We start from the raw sequence: 17,564 nt of genomic DNA, 5'->3' as shown, positions 1-17,564 counted from the left end.
TTGCATTGCAAGCCCTGCTTCTGGGAGGGCAACAAAACACTTGATTTAGTGAATACTTTTTTAGCAAATATATTTCTTACCTTATGTAAATAGAGGGTACACATAAAAGATTGAGAATGTTTATTGAGAAATTTATTGATAATATTTTAAAATATATTTCTATATGTTTCATTGCTAGTATTTAGTAATAAGTATTTTAGAGTCTAGTAATAAATGTGGGAGTTTTTATCCAAAAACAGAACTTCATTATAAGGTTTTTGTTAACATTTCTCTGCTGAAAGAGTAACTTCTGCTGTTTATTTTAAACAAAAAACTAGGGGAAAGATCACTTTTCTCCAGAGCTAATTGTGTATTTTCCTTTAAGTTCAGACATTCAGACTTTTAATTGTTTGAACAGTGCTCAGAGCTGGAAACAGTAGGTTAAATTTACACATGAATCATAGCAAACACTTGATAAACAAATCTGTGTGCAGTTTTGAACATGACAAAGATGAGCTGAAACAATTGTTAGAAGTTTGAAACCTCATGACATCTAAATTATTTTTTGATTATTTTCAATTCTTCACATCCAGCATTTGCAGATGCAGGGAAAATGTCTTTATGGCTTAGTACAAGTCCAGTATGTTACTATTTTCACAGTATATAATAGCTACTTTATAGTTCAAAATGGTGAATAACACTTTAGTTCTTGGTAGTTTTTAAAGACCCTATACAGTTACTTAAATAATGAATGGCTGGGTCTTTTTCCCCCAGCAGTACATTTTCCCCCTGAAATAGATTAAAACTTAAAATGAGTCTTTGAAAACCAAACATTTTGCCAATGCAGCCCACTTTTTGACCATGTATTTTGTTGCAGTCTGCTTTCTATATTTCTTTTAATCTTGATGTCAGTTTTGAGCATTTATGCTTAGGTATTAAAGAGAAGTTTTGTGCCCATATAAGCACAGTCAGACCATGAAATGAAGTAAATGCTATAACATAGCATAACCAACTGCAGCAGCTGCATAAGATAGTGGCCTAAAACTTTGAAATAATTTAAATCTCTTGTATTAAACTGAGACCTCCAGATAAGCTTGGATCAGTTCCTTCTGAGAATGGGAGGGAAACTTCCATGGAAAGTTTGATGTTGAAAAAAATTAAACATCATGTTTGAGCAGCTTAATGCCTAACTTGTTAGACAAGAATAGGTTCTGAGTAAGATATTTGCCTGGAGTTTTAATCAGCTTAGATGGAAAGGAAAATACTGTTTCAGAAATTTCCTGATATTCTGGGCAAGCTGCTTAAAAAAATAGAAACTGTTTATCCAAAATATCACAGAATGATAGCCCATTATGTAAGATCTAGAAGTGACAAATATTAGATTTGGGAAATAAGGTTTTTTTAATAGTTTTTGTAAAGGTTTTTTTAATCAGACATATTATGTCATAGATTCCCAGGTTTCACTGTTTGGGTAATGTCATTAACTGTTAACGAGAAAGGGGTTGAGACTCAGGGATCAGTTTAGACTGAGCCAGAGTCTTAAACATTCCTGCAAGTCTGGAGTAGCTGAAATACCTAAATACAGACCTTAAAAGATAAGTGAGATTCTGATTGCAGGTACTATTGCTTTAAAATGTTATTTAACTCTTTCTGAACTGTTGTGGGGTTTTTAATTGGAACAGGCTGTCAGTTTTTACTCGGTTCTGTCATGTTTCTGTGTCACACAGATTTAGGTCTCAGATTTCTGTAGGAGTGGCTTTCCCTATCTTTTGGCAAGCTGACATTTTCTTGCTTTTGCAGGAAAAAATGTGCAGCTATTCATAACAACCCAAATTTCATCATCATCTTGTCAGAAATACTCAGTGCTGTGGGTAGGACTTCCAATACATTTTACATTGAATGCCATTCCTTTTCTGGGTTCTTTCCTTCTCCAGCCTGATTCTTTATGTGGGCAAAAAAACTGAACAAACAACAACAAAAACCTAAAACCTAAAAACTAAAAAAAAACCCAAAAACAAAAAAACAACACCCCACAAACAAAAAATTCCAACCCCAAAAAAGCCAAACAACAACAAAAAAAACCAACCCCAACCTTCCTCCCAGAATCTTTGTGTTATTTTCAGAGCATCTAAAGGAACAAAATTCCAGCTTAAAAGAGCAAAATGAATATTATTACTGGTATTTGAATGAGAAACTACTATAATACAGTTGTTACCCCTAAAACTATTATCTCTCTTAAAGTATTAGTGTTGCAGGGATGAGGAAGCTGGTTTGCATGGGTTTTTTTTTTTAACTTTCTATACAGCTGCCTATTGTTCTGGGTTGTATTGCTCTGACTGGGATAGCAGGATGTAGAATCTGGAAACTCAGCACAAATTCTTTCATCAGAGCTGATGAAGGCTGCTTCTCCTTGGGCAAAATAGGTTGTTAAAACTGAATGCAAGGGAAGTGTTGCAGGTAAATGTGAATACAGGAATTCCCTTTTTATGGAAAGTTCAGTACCAATATATATCTTTATTCAAGCTATCGTTAAAAGAATATGGTTAAATGATAAATAAAAGTGGTGCCTGCTCTTATAAACCTGTATTTATAAACATGTAAACCAGGAAGATAAACAGATTTTTTTTTTAACTAAATGATAATACTGAGAATAAAGTGTCTCTTAACATCATGTCAGCTAATTTGAAATCTCTGTTATTGATGTTACACTTACTCTGTTTTCTGTTAAGCTTTGAGCAGCTGATATTAGTAAAAAAATCTATAGTCTCCTATCAGAATAAGTGGTTATTTTTTGGAGGGACTGTGCGTAAGGGGGGATGTTGGCTTAAAACTGGGTTCATAACATCAGAAGTAATACTGCTGTGAGGAAAAGACTCTTATTAAAAAAGCAATGTTCACATGGATTTTTGATGTATCTATGTACTTCTATCAGTTACTTTTGCCTATATAAACAAGTGCTTTTCCAGTACTCTGCCTTTGCTGAAAGAACAGGGTTACTTTCAATTGTATTGAGTGGTATCCAGGAATATTATGTTCTTGGTCTTTGTTAGTCATATATGTGATATATTGAGTCAGAGTTCTGCTTCTCTGAGATTACTGGAATTTGATTCCTTTTAGAAAAGGTAATTTAAAAATCTAAAATTCTAGACTAGAAGAGATTTCTAGATTTTGTTATATTAGATATTCTATAAATAATTATTTTCAGAATTACCACTTTCATAAATTTCCAGGGTTTTTTGTGGAATATTTTTGGTGAAGGTTCCTTTATGGCTGTTTTTCAGCCATTGTGTGTGTTTGCACCACATGAACAGGCAGGTACAACGGAGTGCAGCATTTTGCATTTGGGAATGTGTTATTTAGGAGCTCCAGAATTCCCTGTAAAAGAAGGTAAGAAGACAAGAAACATCTAGCAATATTTGCTATTGGAAGTTTCATGTCTTTCACTGGTCTATAAATTTTAAAGACCAGACTAATAGGGCATGTTATGAATAACAAACTGAGCACATTAAAACAATAATGAAAGCCTTGTAAAGCTGAGTATATGCTGGCAAAATTGTAAAGATTCAGAATTTTCACTCTTTGAAGGGAATTCTTGTAAAAAGTTAAGTGAAATATTTTGCATAATACTGGTATTGCATGTTTTAAAAGAAGCATTTTGAAATCTGAAATTAAAAGCTGGAAGACAGCAAAAGAGAGAGTTAAAACTTCACATGTAGCTGTTTTATTGCTTTAAAATTATTGACTGAGCAGTTTTCATTTGTAAAAGATTTAGGACTTGTTGTAGCAGCATAAATCAAAACCTTAGCTAATCATAATTGAATGGAGATTGGTGTCCTAAGCACACAATGTGTGCTTCAAATGGGTTTTGTTGGTTTTGTTTAGGTTCTTCTATTTAAAATGTAAAGAAGCACAAAAAGATAGTAGGAAAAAGTGCTCAAGAACTTGGAAAGGATCCATCTTTCTTGTTTGTTGAGACTCTTTCAGACTTCTTTCCCTCCTGTAGCTACTAAACTTGAGTTTAGCTTTCTATAATACTCTTTTTTTTAGCATCACCCTCTGTTCTCTCTTAATGTGTCAGATTTCTGAGCATATTTTAATACAAATACGCTACCCAAATTCTTTTCTATTGTTCTGTATTATTTGCAGTATTTTAATTTCCATCTTGAGAGACAAAAGGAGAGACAAAAAGTAGAAAATTAGCTATTAGCAGTTCTTTTTTTGTTTTTATCTGTATTTTTATCTTCCATTTGTAAACAGCTTTACTTCATTAATCCTTGACTTGAAACTGCATCCATTCCCTTCCCTCCCAACCCCCAAAGAAGAGACCGAAAAAAACTCCATTTTCTGCTTAATAGTTTTGTATTCCATGTTTATGAAATAGAGCTTTATTTAGAAACAAACTGCTGCTCCATTTAGGTATAATGAACTTCCCCAAATAGTTAAAGGTGTTGCAGCAACATCTTTGGATTTTCAACTGCACAATTATTTGTGCTATAAAATTAAATTCTGAATGAATGTATGATTCGGGTTGCTTGGCTGGTTGTACTCAGGCTACTTCTCCTGCTTAAAGGTACCATAAATTAAACTTACATTGAAACAATATGCAGTGCTGCCTACAGATGTGCATTGATTTACTTGGGATTTTTCACAGTGGTTTTATTGAAATGTCCATTTTCTAGTTCCAGTTTATCTTGGTTTTTTAATCAGGTTTATGCTCTGGTGTTGGGTGAAATCCAGCTGCCCTGAAATCAATAGGATTTTTGGATTTCACTTGGTGCTAGCATCAGAACTTCACAGTAATATGTTCAGAACACTCCAATTACATGCTTAGCAAACACTCAGGTTGCATTAATTTTCTGTAACTGTATCTAACAATTTATGAAGGATTTACAGCTAAACAACTAAAACTTGTTCATCCTTACAACTGGAACGAGTTAAGCTCTGCTGTAGTGCAGTCCTTTTTAATTCTTCCCAAGTTTCCAAAGGTTACCAAATGCCCCAGAAGTGAGGTTTATATTTTTGTTGTCAAAACTTTCTCTGTCAAGAGAGATTTGTCTATTGACAATTGTATATGGATGGTAGATGTAGACAGAAGTCACATAGAGTTCAAAATCAGTCTTACAAGTCAGAACAACTTTAAAACTTACCCAGAAAAAAAATCTTCGGGCTGTTTTTCTTCTGTGGTAGATGAAAATCCAGAGGCCAGATGGCTTTTTCTTGCTTTCCTACCCGGTGCTGTTGATGTTAATCTTCAGTTGGAGTCAAAAGCTGCTTTTGCCTTTTCTCTGTTAGATCCAAGCTGTGTGGAAGAGTTGAGGATCTTCATACGATAACTGATCATTGAGGGGGGGGTCAAGGGGGGCAGTGTGTATGGAAAGTTCCAGTCTGTTTTATTCCAGAAGACAGAAATTAATGCTTTTGGGGACTGCAGTGTTTTATTCTTATATGCAGAAGTACACTAACCAGCTACAGCTGACCCAGATTCCATACTTCTAGACGGTTTTTTTTTAAACAAACACACACTGGGCTGAGACATTCAGCCCACCTATGATGTCACTGCAAACACAGAGAGCAGGAGAAACTCCGCCTTCGGATTTCCTCTCCGTACCCTCCAGAAAAGGAGGGGGTAGGGAGGCTGAGAAGTTATGAACAAGGAAAGATTGTTTGCCAGTAGAAGGGAGGTACCATATGGCAACAGACTGTGCAAGAGTTCAGCGGGCAATTACAAATCAAACATTTTTACTATGCTGCCTAAAGATGCCTTTCAAGTTATTACAGTAGTGGGCTTCATTTAGAAGAAAGATTCTTTCAGGCTGATAAAACTCTATTTGTGTTGCTGGAAATAAAAGGGGCAGCCTGGCTGGATACAACAGGAAAAATGAACCATTTATAGTCTAGAAGAATGTTCAGCAGAATGTCACATTCAATTCTTTACATTCCCTTAATAAGAAACAGTTCCAGTTGTTAAGTGCATGAGGTCTCCAATACATGTGGAAAATGTTAAAATGTGTGTGTGTGATTTTTTTGGGTAGGTATCAGAATATTTGATAAGATTTGACTGGTGTTAGAAGTAGCAAAGGTCACAGAGATTGTTCTGTGAAGGATGCAGAATACTAGAATGTTTAATTTCTGTCAGTAGTGTGCCAGCACTTAAGTGCATCCTGTTTGCTTTCATTGATTTCCTTGGTTTCTTCACAAAGGATGTGTATCAATTACATTTGAAAGAGCATTAACTCAGTGTGCTTTCAAAAATAATTTAGCCTTTATAGAGATTTATCAAATAGTGTAGAGAACAGATCTCTACAGAAGGGTTCTTGATTTTGCTGAAAGAAGAAAGTCAGTGCTTAACAGAGCAAGTCATTCAGCAAGATAACTCTACAAATACATTTGTTTACAAAATACACAGAATATTGCAGGTGCCTGTTCAGAATCTGTTCTTAATTACAATTTGTAAGCATGATTTACTTTCTGTGGAAGACAGAGTAGGTTTGGGATTTTCAAGGTCTATTTGGACATTACTTAACAGAATTAGGTTCAGGATAGCTTATGCAGTCTACACAGTAACATTTATGTTGTGCTATCTGATGTTGCTGATTATCTTTTCTATCTTTTAATGAACTGATGTTAACAGAGTAGAAAATTGAGGAAATTTATTAGTGTATCAGGTCATGTGTATTACCTTTTTATTCACTTTTTTATATGTCACCTTTCAACCACAAGTATTTTAATTTGTTTCTCTGTGTGTGTGCACACACGTGTGTATGTGTTGGTTTTGGAGTGATGCCCAGAGTTTCCCAGCTCAGATTTGAGGACTCTACTGGTTAGGTGCTACACAGGCACAACTGCTGTTCTTGTGTGGTTGTGTTTGTAGTTGTCCACCTGTAAAGCCAAACTTCTTGCTGTGATTCTGGTTATACAGGGATGAGAGTGAAGCAAAATATAAATTCCCTGTTACTGAAATAAGTTTCTTAAAAATAATATTTACATTTAAATTTGTTTTTTAAATTTGGGTAGCTTATGGAAGATGGGGGGCAGGGGGAGATAAGAGCAGTTCCTTTAATGGTAGAGCTGGTTGGGATATGTTTCCTTCAGCTGAGACAAAATTATTAGTCTTTGAGTGAGATTTAAGAAATTGAGTTGAATTTAGTATTAAAATGTGGTTCATCAACAGCATTAGTATGAATTTGAGTTGGATTTAGTATTAAAATGTGGTTTATCCACAGCATTAGTATGAAAGGAGGGGTTTTCTCTCTGCATGGATTGAAAGGTAGTAAGGTTATAGCTGCAGTGAGGAAGAAAGGAGACTTGAAGAGATTTGTCTGTAAGGCTTTTTGGCTCTTTGGAGTTGCATTTAATATGAACTGCAGGACTTGCACAGCATTTCAAGCTGCATGCAGTTTTTTCCTCATTACCTTTTCCAGTGTTGCTATAAGCCAAGTTTGAGATTCTATTCAGCTTGAAGAGTTACAGATAATATTCTTTCCTTCTGTAATTTTTTTTTAATTGCTGAGTTGGAAGAATGAAGTAGTAGACTTCCTAAAATAATTAATTTTGATAACGTATTTTAGCATTTTGTGTATGCTTTGTACTTGTCCAGGGAATCATTAACTGGTGATATGGCAGAGGATTAGGTTCATGAGTAGTTGTGCATGTAATAACTTCTAGAAATAAGGATGCTGTTAAAAGACAAAGTCACCTGGTAGATGCCTGGTGTGATGCAGAAGGAAAGGATCCTCTCAACCTCTCATTGTAATTTTCATGCAGAGAATTAAAGCTCGTGCACAGAAGTCTCACTGTGCTTATATCCTCAGCATCAAATATAGATAAGACTGACATAACTAAGGATTAAGTGATTAAAGAGAGTGCAAAGTTAATCCTAGGCAAGGGTGCCACAGTGGTTTACTTTATTGTAAGTCCAAGTGTTGGTATTGGTTTACTCTGAGATCTAAAGACTTGAAGATTTTGGGTGGTTTGTCAGGCAAATTAAAAAAAAATATTTTGAGGCAGTGCTGAATGTCTGTTAGTCAGGGAAAGCAAAAATTATTCAAATATTGCTTGTGAAGATTTTCTCTTGAATGTGCAACACTAAATAAACTTTTCATTCTGATCTTCTTCAGGTATTTATCTGTCAGATCTGACATATATTGACTCTGCATACCCATCCACAGGGAGCATTCTGGAAAGTGAGCAAAGAACAAATTCAATGAACAACATTCTTCGAATAATCTCAGATTTACAGCAGTCATGTGAATATGGTAAGCTAGCATGTAAATACTGCAATAGTAAGGAGAACAACCCTAAAAGTGTTACTATTTTTCTTCTGAAATGTAATATAAGAAAGATCCAACCATCTAAATGCCATCAGTGGTCTCCCTCACCCTCTCAGCCCACAAGTCCCAGTTTATTCTGTTGTTAGTGGCTGACACAGAGCATCAGTGTGAGGAGACAGAAAAAGATTGCCCTGGTTTTATGTAATACACATTTTACAGTTCATATTTTGTGATGAAAAATGCAGAATAGGTTTTTTTTTTTTAAACCTGTATCCTTGTATTTTGTAATCTCATCATACTTTGAGTTCTAAAAACAGGATTGCTTTTGGAGTATTACTTTTACTGAGGATAAGAAAATATACTCAGCTTGTCTTTTGGACATTCACGGTTCTGTTTATAGGTCAGATAATACAATTTTTTTCTTCAAAGATGGTATCCCCCCCAGTCTGCCTCGAGTTCTTGTAAAGTCAGAAGGTTGCATTTATGATGGTGGAATGTGAATTAGCACAGAATTGAGGCTTCACTGAAAGCCCAATGTAAGGGGAAATTGGGTTTGCAACTTGTTTTATTGGGGACGCTCTCTCACTTTTCCCTGATATGTTCTCTGAAAAGCTGAGCAACTCCAGGGGGAATAGATACCTGGCTTAATGTCATCTCAATTTCAGCAGCAGTAGGGACTGCAGTTTATACCTTAAACTCACATCAAAAGGCAAAAGATCTTACTCTATTTCAGTAGTTTCTGGAAAATAACTTTGGTTCCATATGAATGGTACAGTGATAATGACTGTCCTGTGTTCTCCAGATATTCCTCTGTTGCCTCACGTCCAAAAATACCTAAACTCAGTTCAGTACATAGAAGAACTACAGAAGTTTGTAGAAGATGACAATTACAAGTAAGTATGAAGTACTGCAGCTGACTGTACTCATTACAAAATAACTTTTATAACACAAAGCCTGTCACCTTACAGGTGGCACTTGTATCAAGGAATTATGCATCTCAAATGCACCAGTTACAAAAAGTGAGGTTACAGTAGGGTCCTGTGCTCAAGACAATTTCCAGCATGCTGGATGGCATATTTGCCTTGTTTTGTACACTTGACTGCATCAAGCCCTGGCTTTCATGTCTGGTTGATCTGTTGATTTGATCTGCAGATCTCTGAGTGTTGGCTAATAAAGACTCCCTACTTTTGCCTCACATGTAACACTGCTTAATCTACAAGGTGGATCTCATAATTGGAGATCATTTATGTAACTTTTTCATGAGAACAAAGTCATCTCTGCACTCAGTCCTGAGTTAGTAAGGGTGACTTAAGGCTTTCAGTTTAAACTGTATTTCATTTAGATTTTGTGGTTTTTTTCTTTGATTGGATTATATGGTGTGAGTTAACGCTTGATTTTTGAGGAGGCATCTGTGTCTGAACCCATTCATCCCTCAAGTATATACCACCCAAAATGAAAGTTTTCTGCTTCCTTAGTTAAAAGATTATTGCTGTATTAAGTGATTTGGCATCCAGCAAAGCTGGGAAATGGAAAACTCTGGCAAGAGACAAGAACAAGCTCAGAGGACAGGAAATATCGTAAAGTAAATCTCTTGCGTGTTAAAGTCTTTTTTCTGCCCACCCTGGAAGTTTGTCACCTCAGGTTGTGTTGAATCAGTTGCTTGTGCAGCTACATTCTAAAGGTGGGGAGGGGTGTGCACTCTAAAGGACCAAGTATGCTTTACCATTTATTATCCCTAACTTGGAAATACTAAAAAGCAGCAAATGAAGACCCTTTGGTTTATGTCAAGGAACAGTTAACCAGGGCTCACACTATTACTGACTTTCCTTCACGTGTTACAATCTTGGAGATTTGTAAATGGTTCTCTCCACATGCATTTTCAAGTATCCAGCCTTCCCTTTGCTGAAATGTTCTGTGGCCTGATTTTGAAAATATTGTTTGCATATTTCTGACAGTCAAGCTCTGTGGTCAAAAATTTGAAAGGGGGGAAAAAAAGTCTACACAAGTTTCTTAACTGCAGTGTCTGCATCTTAGTGGCATATTGTTTTAATGAATTCCACAGCCTACCTTCCCCCACCATTGCTGGGTAAGACTCACTACTAGTGGGATTTTTATTGCTGAAGGACCTACAGTCTCTTCATCCTGTACAACCCATGTTTTGATAGCAGGGAAATGAATGGGGACAGTTGCACATGATGCAAACCATGGCTGCTGTTCAGAAAGTTATACACTATTAGTTTTCTACATTTCCCAGGTGAGCATTTTATGGGGGAGGAGTGTATTTTGAAGTATTGTTGCTTTAAGAGATTTATTATACTTTTTGTTCCCCTAAAGCATCTGCAAAAAGGCTAAAGTTAGAGAATAGCCATTGTGGTCTGAATGCATGTTTTAGCTTCTTAAAGAATTTTAGTTGATTTTCAGAAATTAATTTTTGAAACTGTAATTAATCATTGCTAAACTGTCTGGGGTTGGGAGTGGTAGGAGCTGTCAATGCACAACCTTTTTTTCACAAAATTAAGTAGATGCTTTCTGCTGATTTCAAAGTGGTACAATTCCAGTTGTACAAACAGTGTGGGCAAGATACATTTTATCTTCCTGAAGTTCTCTGCTCTTGGAATCTTCCCTCCTTGTTATACTGTTGGAAATGGCTTTACAGAATGCCTGTTACAGAAAAAGTTTAAATTATGGATGTGATCAAGTTGATAATGTATTTTTTCAAAACAAAGAAATAGAATCTAGGCTTTCAGACTAGTGAAGACAAAAGACTTGGCCTGGCACACTTGTGCATTTTACAAAAAAAATTAAAATATGCCATGTAATAAGTATAAATATTTTAGCCAAGGTTGGAGGGCAGCTGAATAATCTTTGTTCTTTCCATCTCTTATGGTAGAGCAGATCACCACTGTGATTTATGGATGTGCTGGCAGTCCCAGGGCCATGGAGCTCCTGGCTTTTATGTGACTGTTTTCCCTGGAGGGTGGTGCCAACTCTGAGCAGTGGTCTCTTCCCCTGCTCCTTCTCCTCTGCTCCTTGCAGCCAGGCAGAAAGGGAGCTGGGAGTCTGGATTGCCAGGAAGCTGAACATGAGCCAGCAGTGTGCCCAGGTGGCCAAGAAGGCCAATGGCATCCTGGCCTGGATCAGGAACAGCGTGGCCAGCAGGTCCAGGGAAGTGATTCTGCCCCTGTGCTCAGCTCTGGTGAGGCCACAGCTTGAGTCCTGTGTCCAGTTCTGGGCCCCTCAGCTCAGGAAGGAGATTGAGGTGCTGGAGCAGGTCCAAAGGAGGCAACTGGGCTGGTGAAGGGACTCGAGCACAGATCCTATGAGGAGAGGCTGAGGGAGCTGGGAGTGTTGAGGCTGGAGAAGAGGAGGCTCAGGGGAGACCTCATCACTCTCTCCAACTCCCTGAAAGGAGGTTGGAGCCAGGGGGGGGTTGGTCTCTTTTCCCAGGCAACTCTCAGCAAGACAAGAGGGCAGGGTCTCAAGTTGTGCCGGGGAGGTTTAGGTTGGAGATTAGAAAGAATTTCTTTCTGGAGAGGGTGATCAGGCATTGGAATGGGCTGCCCAGGGAAGTAGTGGATTCTCCGTGTCTGGAGATATTTCCAAAGAGCCTGGATGTGGCACTGAGTGCCATGGTCTGGGAACTGCAGCAGTAGTGGATCAAGGATTGGACTTGATGATCTCTGAGGTCCCTTCCAACCCAGCCAATTCTATGATTCTGTGATTCCCCAGTGTGGCTCTGCCATGGTTTGTTAACAGCTCGCATGGAGTTTTTGCTGTCACAGAGGGTGAAGGTGGCAAGTGGTGGCTGTTTGGCTGCTTGTGGCTGGCTGTGCTAGAGTTCCTGCTGCAGGAGATGTTGCAGGGCTGTGCAGTACCCAGGGTTTGGCTGTTGAGTCGGTTTCTCCTTCAGCATGGGATTACAAACCTTTCCTGGTCTGTATGAAACAAAGCAGTCAACTCATTTTTACTACATCGTGGCCTAGCATGTTGTTTTTTGAACTCCAGGCCCTGCAATAGTATTGTTTTTTCCATCCAAATAAAATTTTAAAAGAGTGTTTGGAAATAGTGTGTGCTAAAGATAACTGTTATGATTTGTATTAACTGTCTAGTGTTTCTTGCAATTGCAGAAACAGTTTTAAGTAAAATTTTAAAGAATTTCAAAACCTTGCTTTTGTATGCTTTTGTTTTCTAATAAAGTAATTTGTAATGCTTCTTTAATGCAGACTTTCATTAAAGATAGAACCAGGGACCAGCACCCCCCACTCTGCTGCTTCCAGAGAAGATTTAGTAGGTAAATGCTTAAGAAATGTGAGACGACTTGAATTTATCCAGTGCATTATTTTTGTGTTGTGAACATGGAAAATATTTGTCTGAAGCTAATGAAGTGTGAAGTAGAAACACAGTATCTTTATATTAAAAAGTCTGAAAGTAATCTATATAGGAATACTTCCAAGGAATTGAGTCAGTTTTTAAAGTTCTTGTATGTATTGTGGCCCTGACTTGTTCGTGTCATTTGGGGTGAAGAGCTATTAAATATTCATTCTCTATTGTGTCTAGACAGAATGGCCTTCATCTAAACTTTTCAGTATAATATGCTTCCAAAAATGTGCATTATTTTTAATCAATAGCAAAACTTGAAGGCAGGAGTTTCAGAACATACCATCAATGGGACCTGCTTACTGCCAATGTAGTTAATAGAGCAACTTTTATGACCTACAAAATGTGTGTAACTACTTGGTCTGTTTAAAATAATGTGTTTATTTTTAATCCTTTGAAAAAAACCAGAAGGCAAAGTTTTTAAATTACCAGTAGGAGTCTGTCAGTGAGTTTTATTACAGGCTATCTCTTACAAATGGCATTTAGGAAATTTTGTGCAACTCTTCCACAGTTTTCTGAGAATAAACTCTGAGAAGTTACAGTAAAGTTACTCAGGAGTAATGTCTTTTTCCTTCCCAGGCTCTGAAGTTGGAGCATCTCCACAAAGTGGATGGAAAAGTGTTGCAGCTGAAGGAGCCTTGCTTCCACCAACACCCCCTTCACCTAGGAACCTGATACCACATGGGCATCGGAAATGTCACAGTCTGGGATACAAGTCAGCATTTTATTTAACCTGAAAGTCCTAAGATTTGTGATATATCATCATCCTGACTTTATTTGCTCCAAGAGCACAGTGTAATTTTAATACTAGCAATTTCTATAAATAGTAGGACTTGTATACATGATTTAGCTGTGTATTCACAGCTTGCATGCAGTCCTTCAGGATGTTAAAGCAACAGCTTTTGGAATATGTCCAAGATAACACTTTAACAGTTTTTATCCTTGTTCATTTCTAGTTTCATACACAAAATGAACACAGCTGAATTCAAAAGTGCAACATTCCCCAATGCAGGACCAAGGCACCTACTGGATGACAGTGTCATGGAGCCTCATGTCCCATCTCGAGGGCAGGCAGAAAGCTCCACCCTTTCTAGTGGAATTTCAATAGGTAGGAGCTGTAAATATACCTCTGCATTATACAGTCTTTAAAGAATTTAGATCAATTAGTTGGCAATTGTACAAGTACCTGAACTCTTCTAAAATAAAAATTCTATTTTAGAACAAACTTCAGAAATGTAGGTGGAGAAGGGCAGCATAATTTATACAACAAATACTACATGCTGACAAATTATATGAAAGCAGTTTGTTTTGGTTTTTTATATCCCCTTTAATAATACAACAGCTGTTAGTCCTTTCTTGGTGGGAGTTGGAGGGGGAAGACAGTGATGTATAGGAGTTTTAGTAACTAATTTCTTCTCTAATTCTTATTAGTGTTACTTGGTCCTGTGCACATGGTCTGGGTTTTTTTGTGATTAATGCAGCCATACAAAACCCCAGCTTCTGCCCCATCCTTCTGCATTTGATTATTTCTCTTACTTAGCTTTTCCTGATGAAACTTATTATGAGAGATGGTATTAGATGTTTGTGCTGATTCTCTGGCATCATATTACTTGAGTCATTTGCCAGTGGTTTTGCACAATTCTTATTAAGTTAACTAGCAAGCCAAAGTTGAGGTATTTAAACACCATTGTACAATTATTAGATGGTAATGAGCTAGTCAAAATACACACAAGATTTTTTAGTATGGCTCAAGAAGACAGAACATAATTTTGGGGGTATGGAGTCCATCTCTATGGTGTTAGCTGAGCTTTATAGTACTACAGCAATTGATGTTCAGGTCTCCAGACCAATTTTTTTCTGTTTTCACATTAGAATTTCAAGTTCAGTCACCAGCTCTGGAAACACTGTGTAACTGGAGCCAAGAGAGTGTTGGTTGCAGATTTGAGAAGGGGAAAGAATTTTTGCTTTGAATACTTCTTAAAACTCTTTGGGGTTGGTTTGTTTATATTAACACCTGTTTAACTTTGGGGACTAACTTTATATAAAGGAAGCCTGTGTTAGGCATTCAATATCCTCAGAATTTCAGCAATGTACAGTACTTAGTACAGTGTTTGATAGATAGCTTTCTTAGAAGAATAACTTTATTAGCACAGCAAGTATAATTGCCATCAAAATGTCATTTCAGATAAAATTTTAATGTATTGGCCCACTGAAACATAAAAATATACTTCATAATACACTGTTGTTAGTGGGTGCTAATTATGTGGGTTTCTGTCACGTGGACTTCAATCAAGCAGAGCTCTATTTGTATTGAAGTTGCACTTCTTGTTAATATAAAAGCTAAATTTATGCAGTAATAAGAAAATAAGGCTGTAATTGTCCCTGATAGCTTCAGTGTTGGCTGGATGAGTAGAGCAAACAGAAATTACTGCATCATTTTGCAGAGCAGACTGCTCCAAGTAGCAAGGAAAATTTTGGTAATGAGCAAACGAAATTTGTTTTCACGTGCTGGTTATGAAACACAGTAACAGGGTGCTCAGAGGGATTGCACATGGTGTGTCCTTCAAGAAAGTGATTAAATGAGCCCCTCAGAAATCTGATTGGTGAGTTTGGTTTGTTTCAAGCAGGATGTTGGACCAGATGACCTCCCAAGACCCCTTTCAACCACAATTATTACAAAATTCATAAGTAAGGTAACTGAAAAAATAGCAGAGATGCTTTATTTGGACAGATCTGGATCAGGCCTTCTTAGAAACATTCCAGGAGCTGCCATTCTTGACTGTAACATTTGCTTAGAATAATGTAGTTTATGCCTTAGTTTGATGCAAGTGCACTGGATAGCAGCACCAGTTATTAATTTCCTATTCATCCCGTTCTCACATTTGTGCTCTTTGGTGTTTAGATGGCTCAAGAAATTCACTCTTGTCTTCACAGCAGTCCAGAATGCTGGATTCCCTTTCTTGAGAAGTCATCTTGCTGAGAAAACACACTTTCAATACTTCCTATCTGCCATTCTACCTGCTAAAAGGATTACAGAACTTTAAGATCTTATTATATCTACTATAAACAGTCTTCCTAAAAGACAGCTGGGAGAGCTTACCCAAAATACCTGCTACAGTTCTATCTGAATTCTGCTCCATCTGACTCTCTCTTCATTCCCAAACCACATTACTTGTTTGATTGAAGAGGTTTTTGCACATTGCCTTACAGTGGGTGCAGCTGTGTTTCTGTTCAGCTGAAAGAAATCATTGAGCTTTTCATTGTGATGTGGATGTAGAAATTGTGGAAAATATTAAGTGACAATTGTTCTAGGAAACTGTAAGCTTTGTTTTGGATTTTGCAAAGACTTCTGACATCACAGCAGATTCCAGCTGCATGGGTTACTACAACTGATTATTCCAGCTTTGCCTTCATGATCTGTATGGCAGTATTCCTGTAGGAAAGTGTGTAGAATTTAGAATGTGAAGTTCAGTCCTTACATTCTCTTTACTTTTCCATGGAGCAGGTCACATGTAAACTGTGAGCAGTACTTCTGACTAGGTTATTTGTGGACCTGCCATCAGTTGATGCATCAGATATGTGGATTTTTTGTTATCCTCTACTTTTAATGTTTAAAATTAAGTATTTGCAGTAATATTGGATTTCTTATGAAGCACAGAGGGACAGACAGACTGTTGTGGTCTCATATAACAAGTGGGAGATAGCTGTAAAAAGTTTATGGCCTCTCAAATCAGCAAATTCACTTCTAGTGTGTTGGAGATTCAGTTGGAGTTTGTACTGTTGTGAAGTTGCACCTCTTTGTCATGACCATATATGATTTCATAAGGAATTATGTAAATAACCTATCTTTTTAAAAGCTGGTTGTGCTGATCAGAAAAAAACACTTTTAGGATGTTCTTTAAAATCTGGAAGTGTCTTTCCCATTTACTAGCACTCCTCTAAACCCAGTCCCTTCAAATCTGTACCTGTTAATGTGAAATTCCTGATGCAAATCACAAAGTATTTTCATTGTAGTGTTTAACTGAAATATTTTTTCTATATTTAATCTTTACTGTTCTGAGGAGAAACAGACATAGTTGAAATAGATGGATTGAAGATGATGAAATAAACTGTCATTCATTCTTACAATTTTCAAGGTAGCAGTGATGGTTCTGAACTCAGTGAAGAGACTTCCTGGCCAGCATTTGAAAGGTAAGAAAAAGTGACACTCAAACACTGCACCTTAATGACTTGGTGATCACTAAGCATAACTAATAAGTTCTCTGGATCTCTGTTAAAGCAGAAGAGAATGAGCTTCTGCTCAGTAGTAATTAATAGGGCTATTGTCTTAATTGGACATTCAGTCTTTGCACACTAAAGAGCTCAAACACAATACCATTAAACCCCAGATTATTTTTCTGGTTTATATGTTTGCATATCCTTTGTATGCTATTCATGTGACCTGTCTGGTTTTCATTTTCCCTTTCCCTGGTACTTTTCACCCATTCTTTCTTCCATTGCTCTTGTCATGGACACTGTCATCTGTTTTGTCTCTCCCATCTGCTCTTCACTTGGTTGTTATTTGCCCATATTACACAGAAAAGCACAGCAATGCCCCTTGTTAATGTCTGATTTTGTGGTTCAGAATTACATCTTGCTCCTTACTGAAAGAGTTGCAGATGCTCAGGTGACATTAACCACTTCAACTCTTTCTTGTGTTGTATTTGAGATTGTGGAGAATGATTAATAGCTGTAGTTTATATAGTAAAAGGTGGAAATTTCATCTTCCCACAGCTCAATAAGATGCACCATACAGTGTGTAGTTTGCTTCCATAACTCAGTTTCAGGTAATTCAGCTCAACAGTTGCTATGGATGACTTTTTCTAACATGCTATGAAGATGTGTTTGGGAGAAATTTTTGTCAAAGAACTTTATAGCTGGGAACTGTTACAACAAACC

At 37.1% G+C, this 17,564-nt stretch overlaps 1 protein-coding gene across 5 annotated transcripts in view; it reads left to right on the top strand.

Moving 5' to 3' along the window:
• Window positions 1–17,564, top strand: part of RALGPS2 (Ral GEF with PH domain and SH3 binding motif 2) — an 87,439-nt gene that overhangs the window by 54,651 nt on the left and 15,224 nt on the right. For all 5 annotated transcript variants that reach the window (XM_030455085.1, XM_030455087.1, XM_030455088.1 and 2 more), the window contains exons 9-14: window positions 8,097–8,234; window positions 9,052–9,142; window positions 12,473–12,540; window positions 13,206–13,341; window positions 13,583–13,734; window positions 16,763–16,817. In XM_030455085.1, coding sequence (XP_030310945.1) covers window positions 8,097–8,234; window positions 9,052–9,142; window positions 12,473–12,540; window positions 13,206–13,341; window positions 13,583–13,734; window positions 16,763–16,817 — 640 coding nt within the window. The remainder of the gene's footprint in view (window positions 1–8,096; window positions 8,235–9,051; window positions 9,143–12,472; window positions 12,541–13,205; window positions 13,342–13,582; window positions 13,735–16,762; window positions 16,818–17,564) is intronic.

Source organism: Calypte anna, chromosome 8 (assembly GCF_003957555.1).
Source record: "Calypte anna isolate BGI_N300 chromosome 8, bCalAnn1_v1.p, whole genome shotgun sequence".
Lineage (NCBI taxonomy): Eukaryota > Metazoa > Chordata > Aves > Apodiformes > Trochilidae > Calypte > Calypte anna.
The sequence above is the reverse complement of the archived record's forward strand: the minus strand, read 5'-3'. Positions and strand labels throughout refer to the sequence as shown.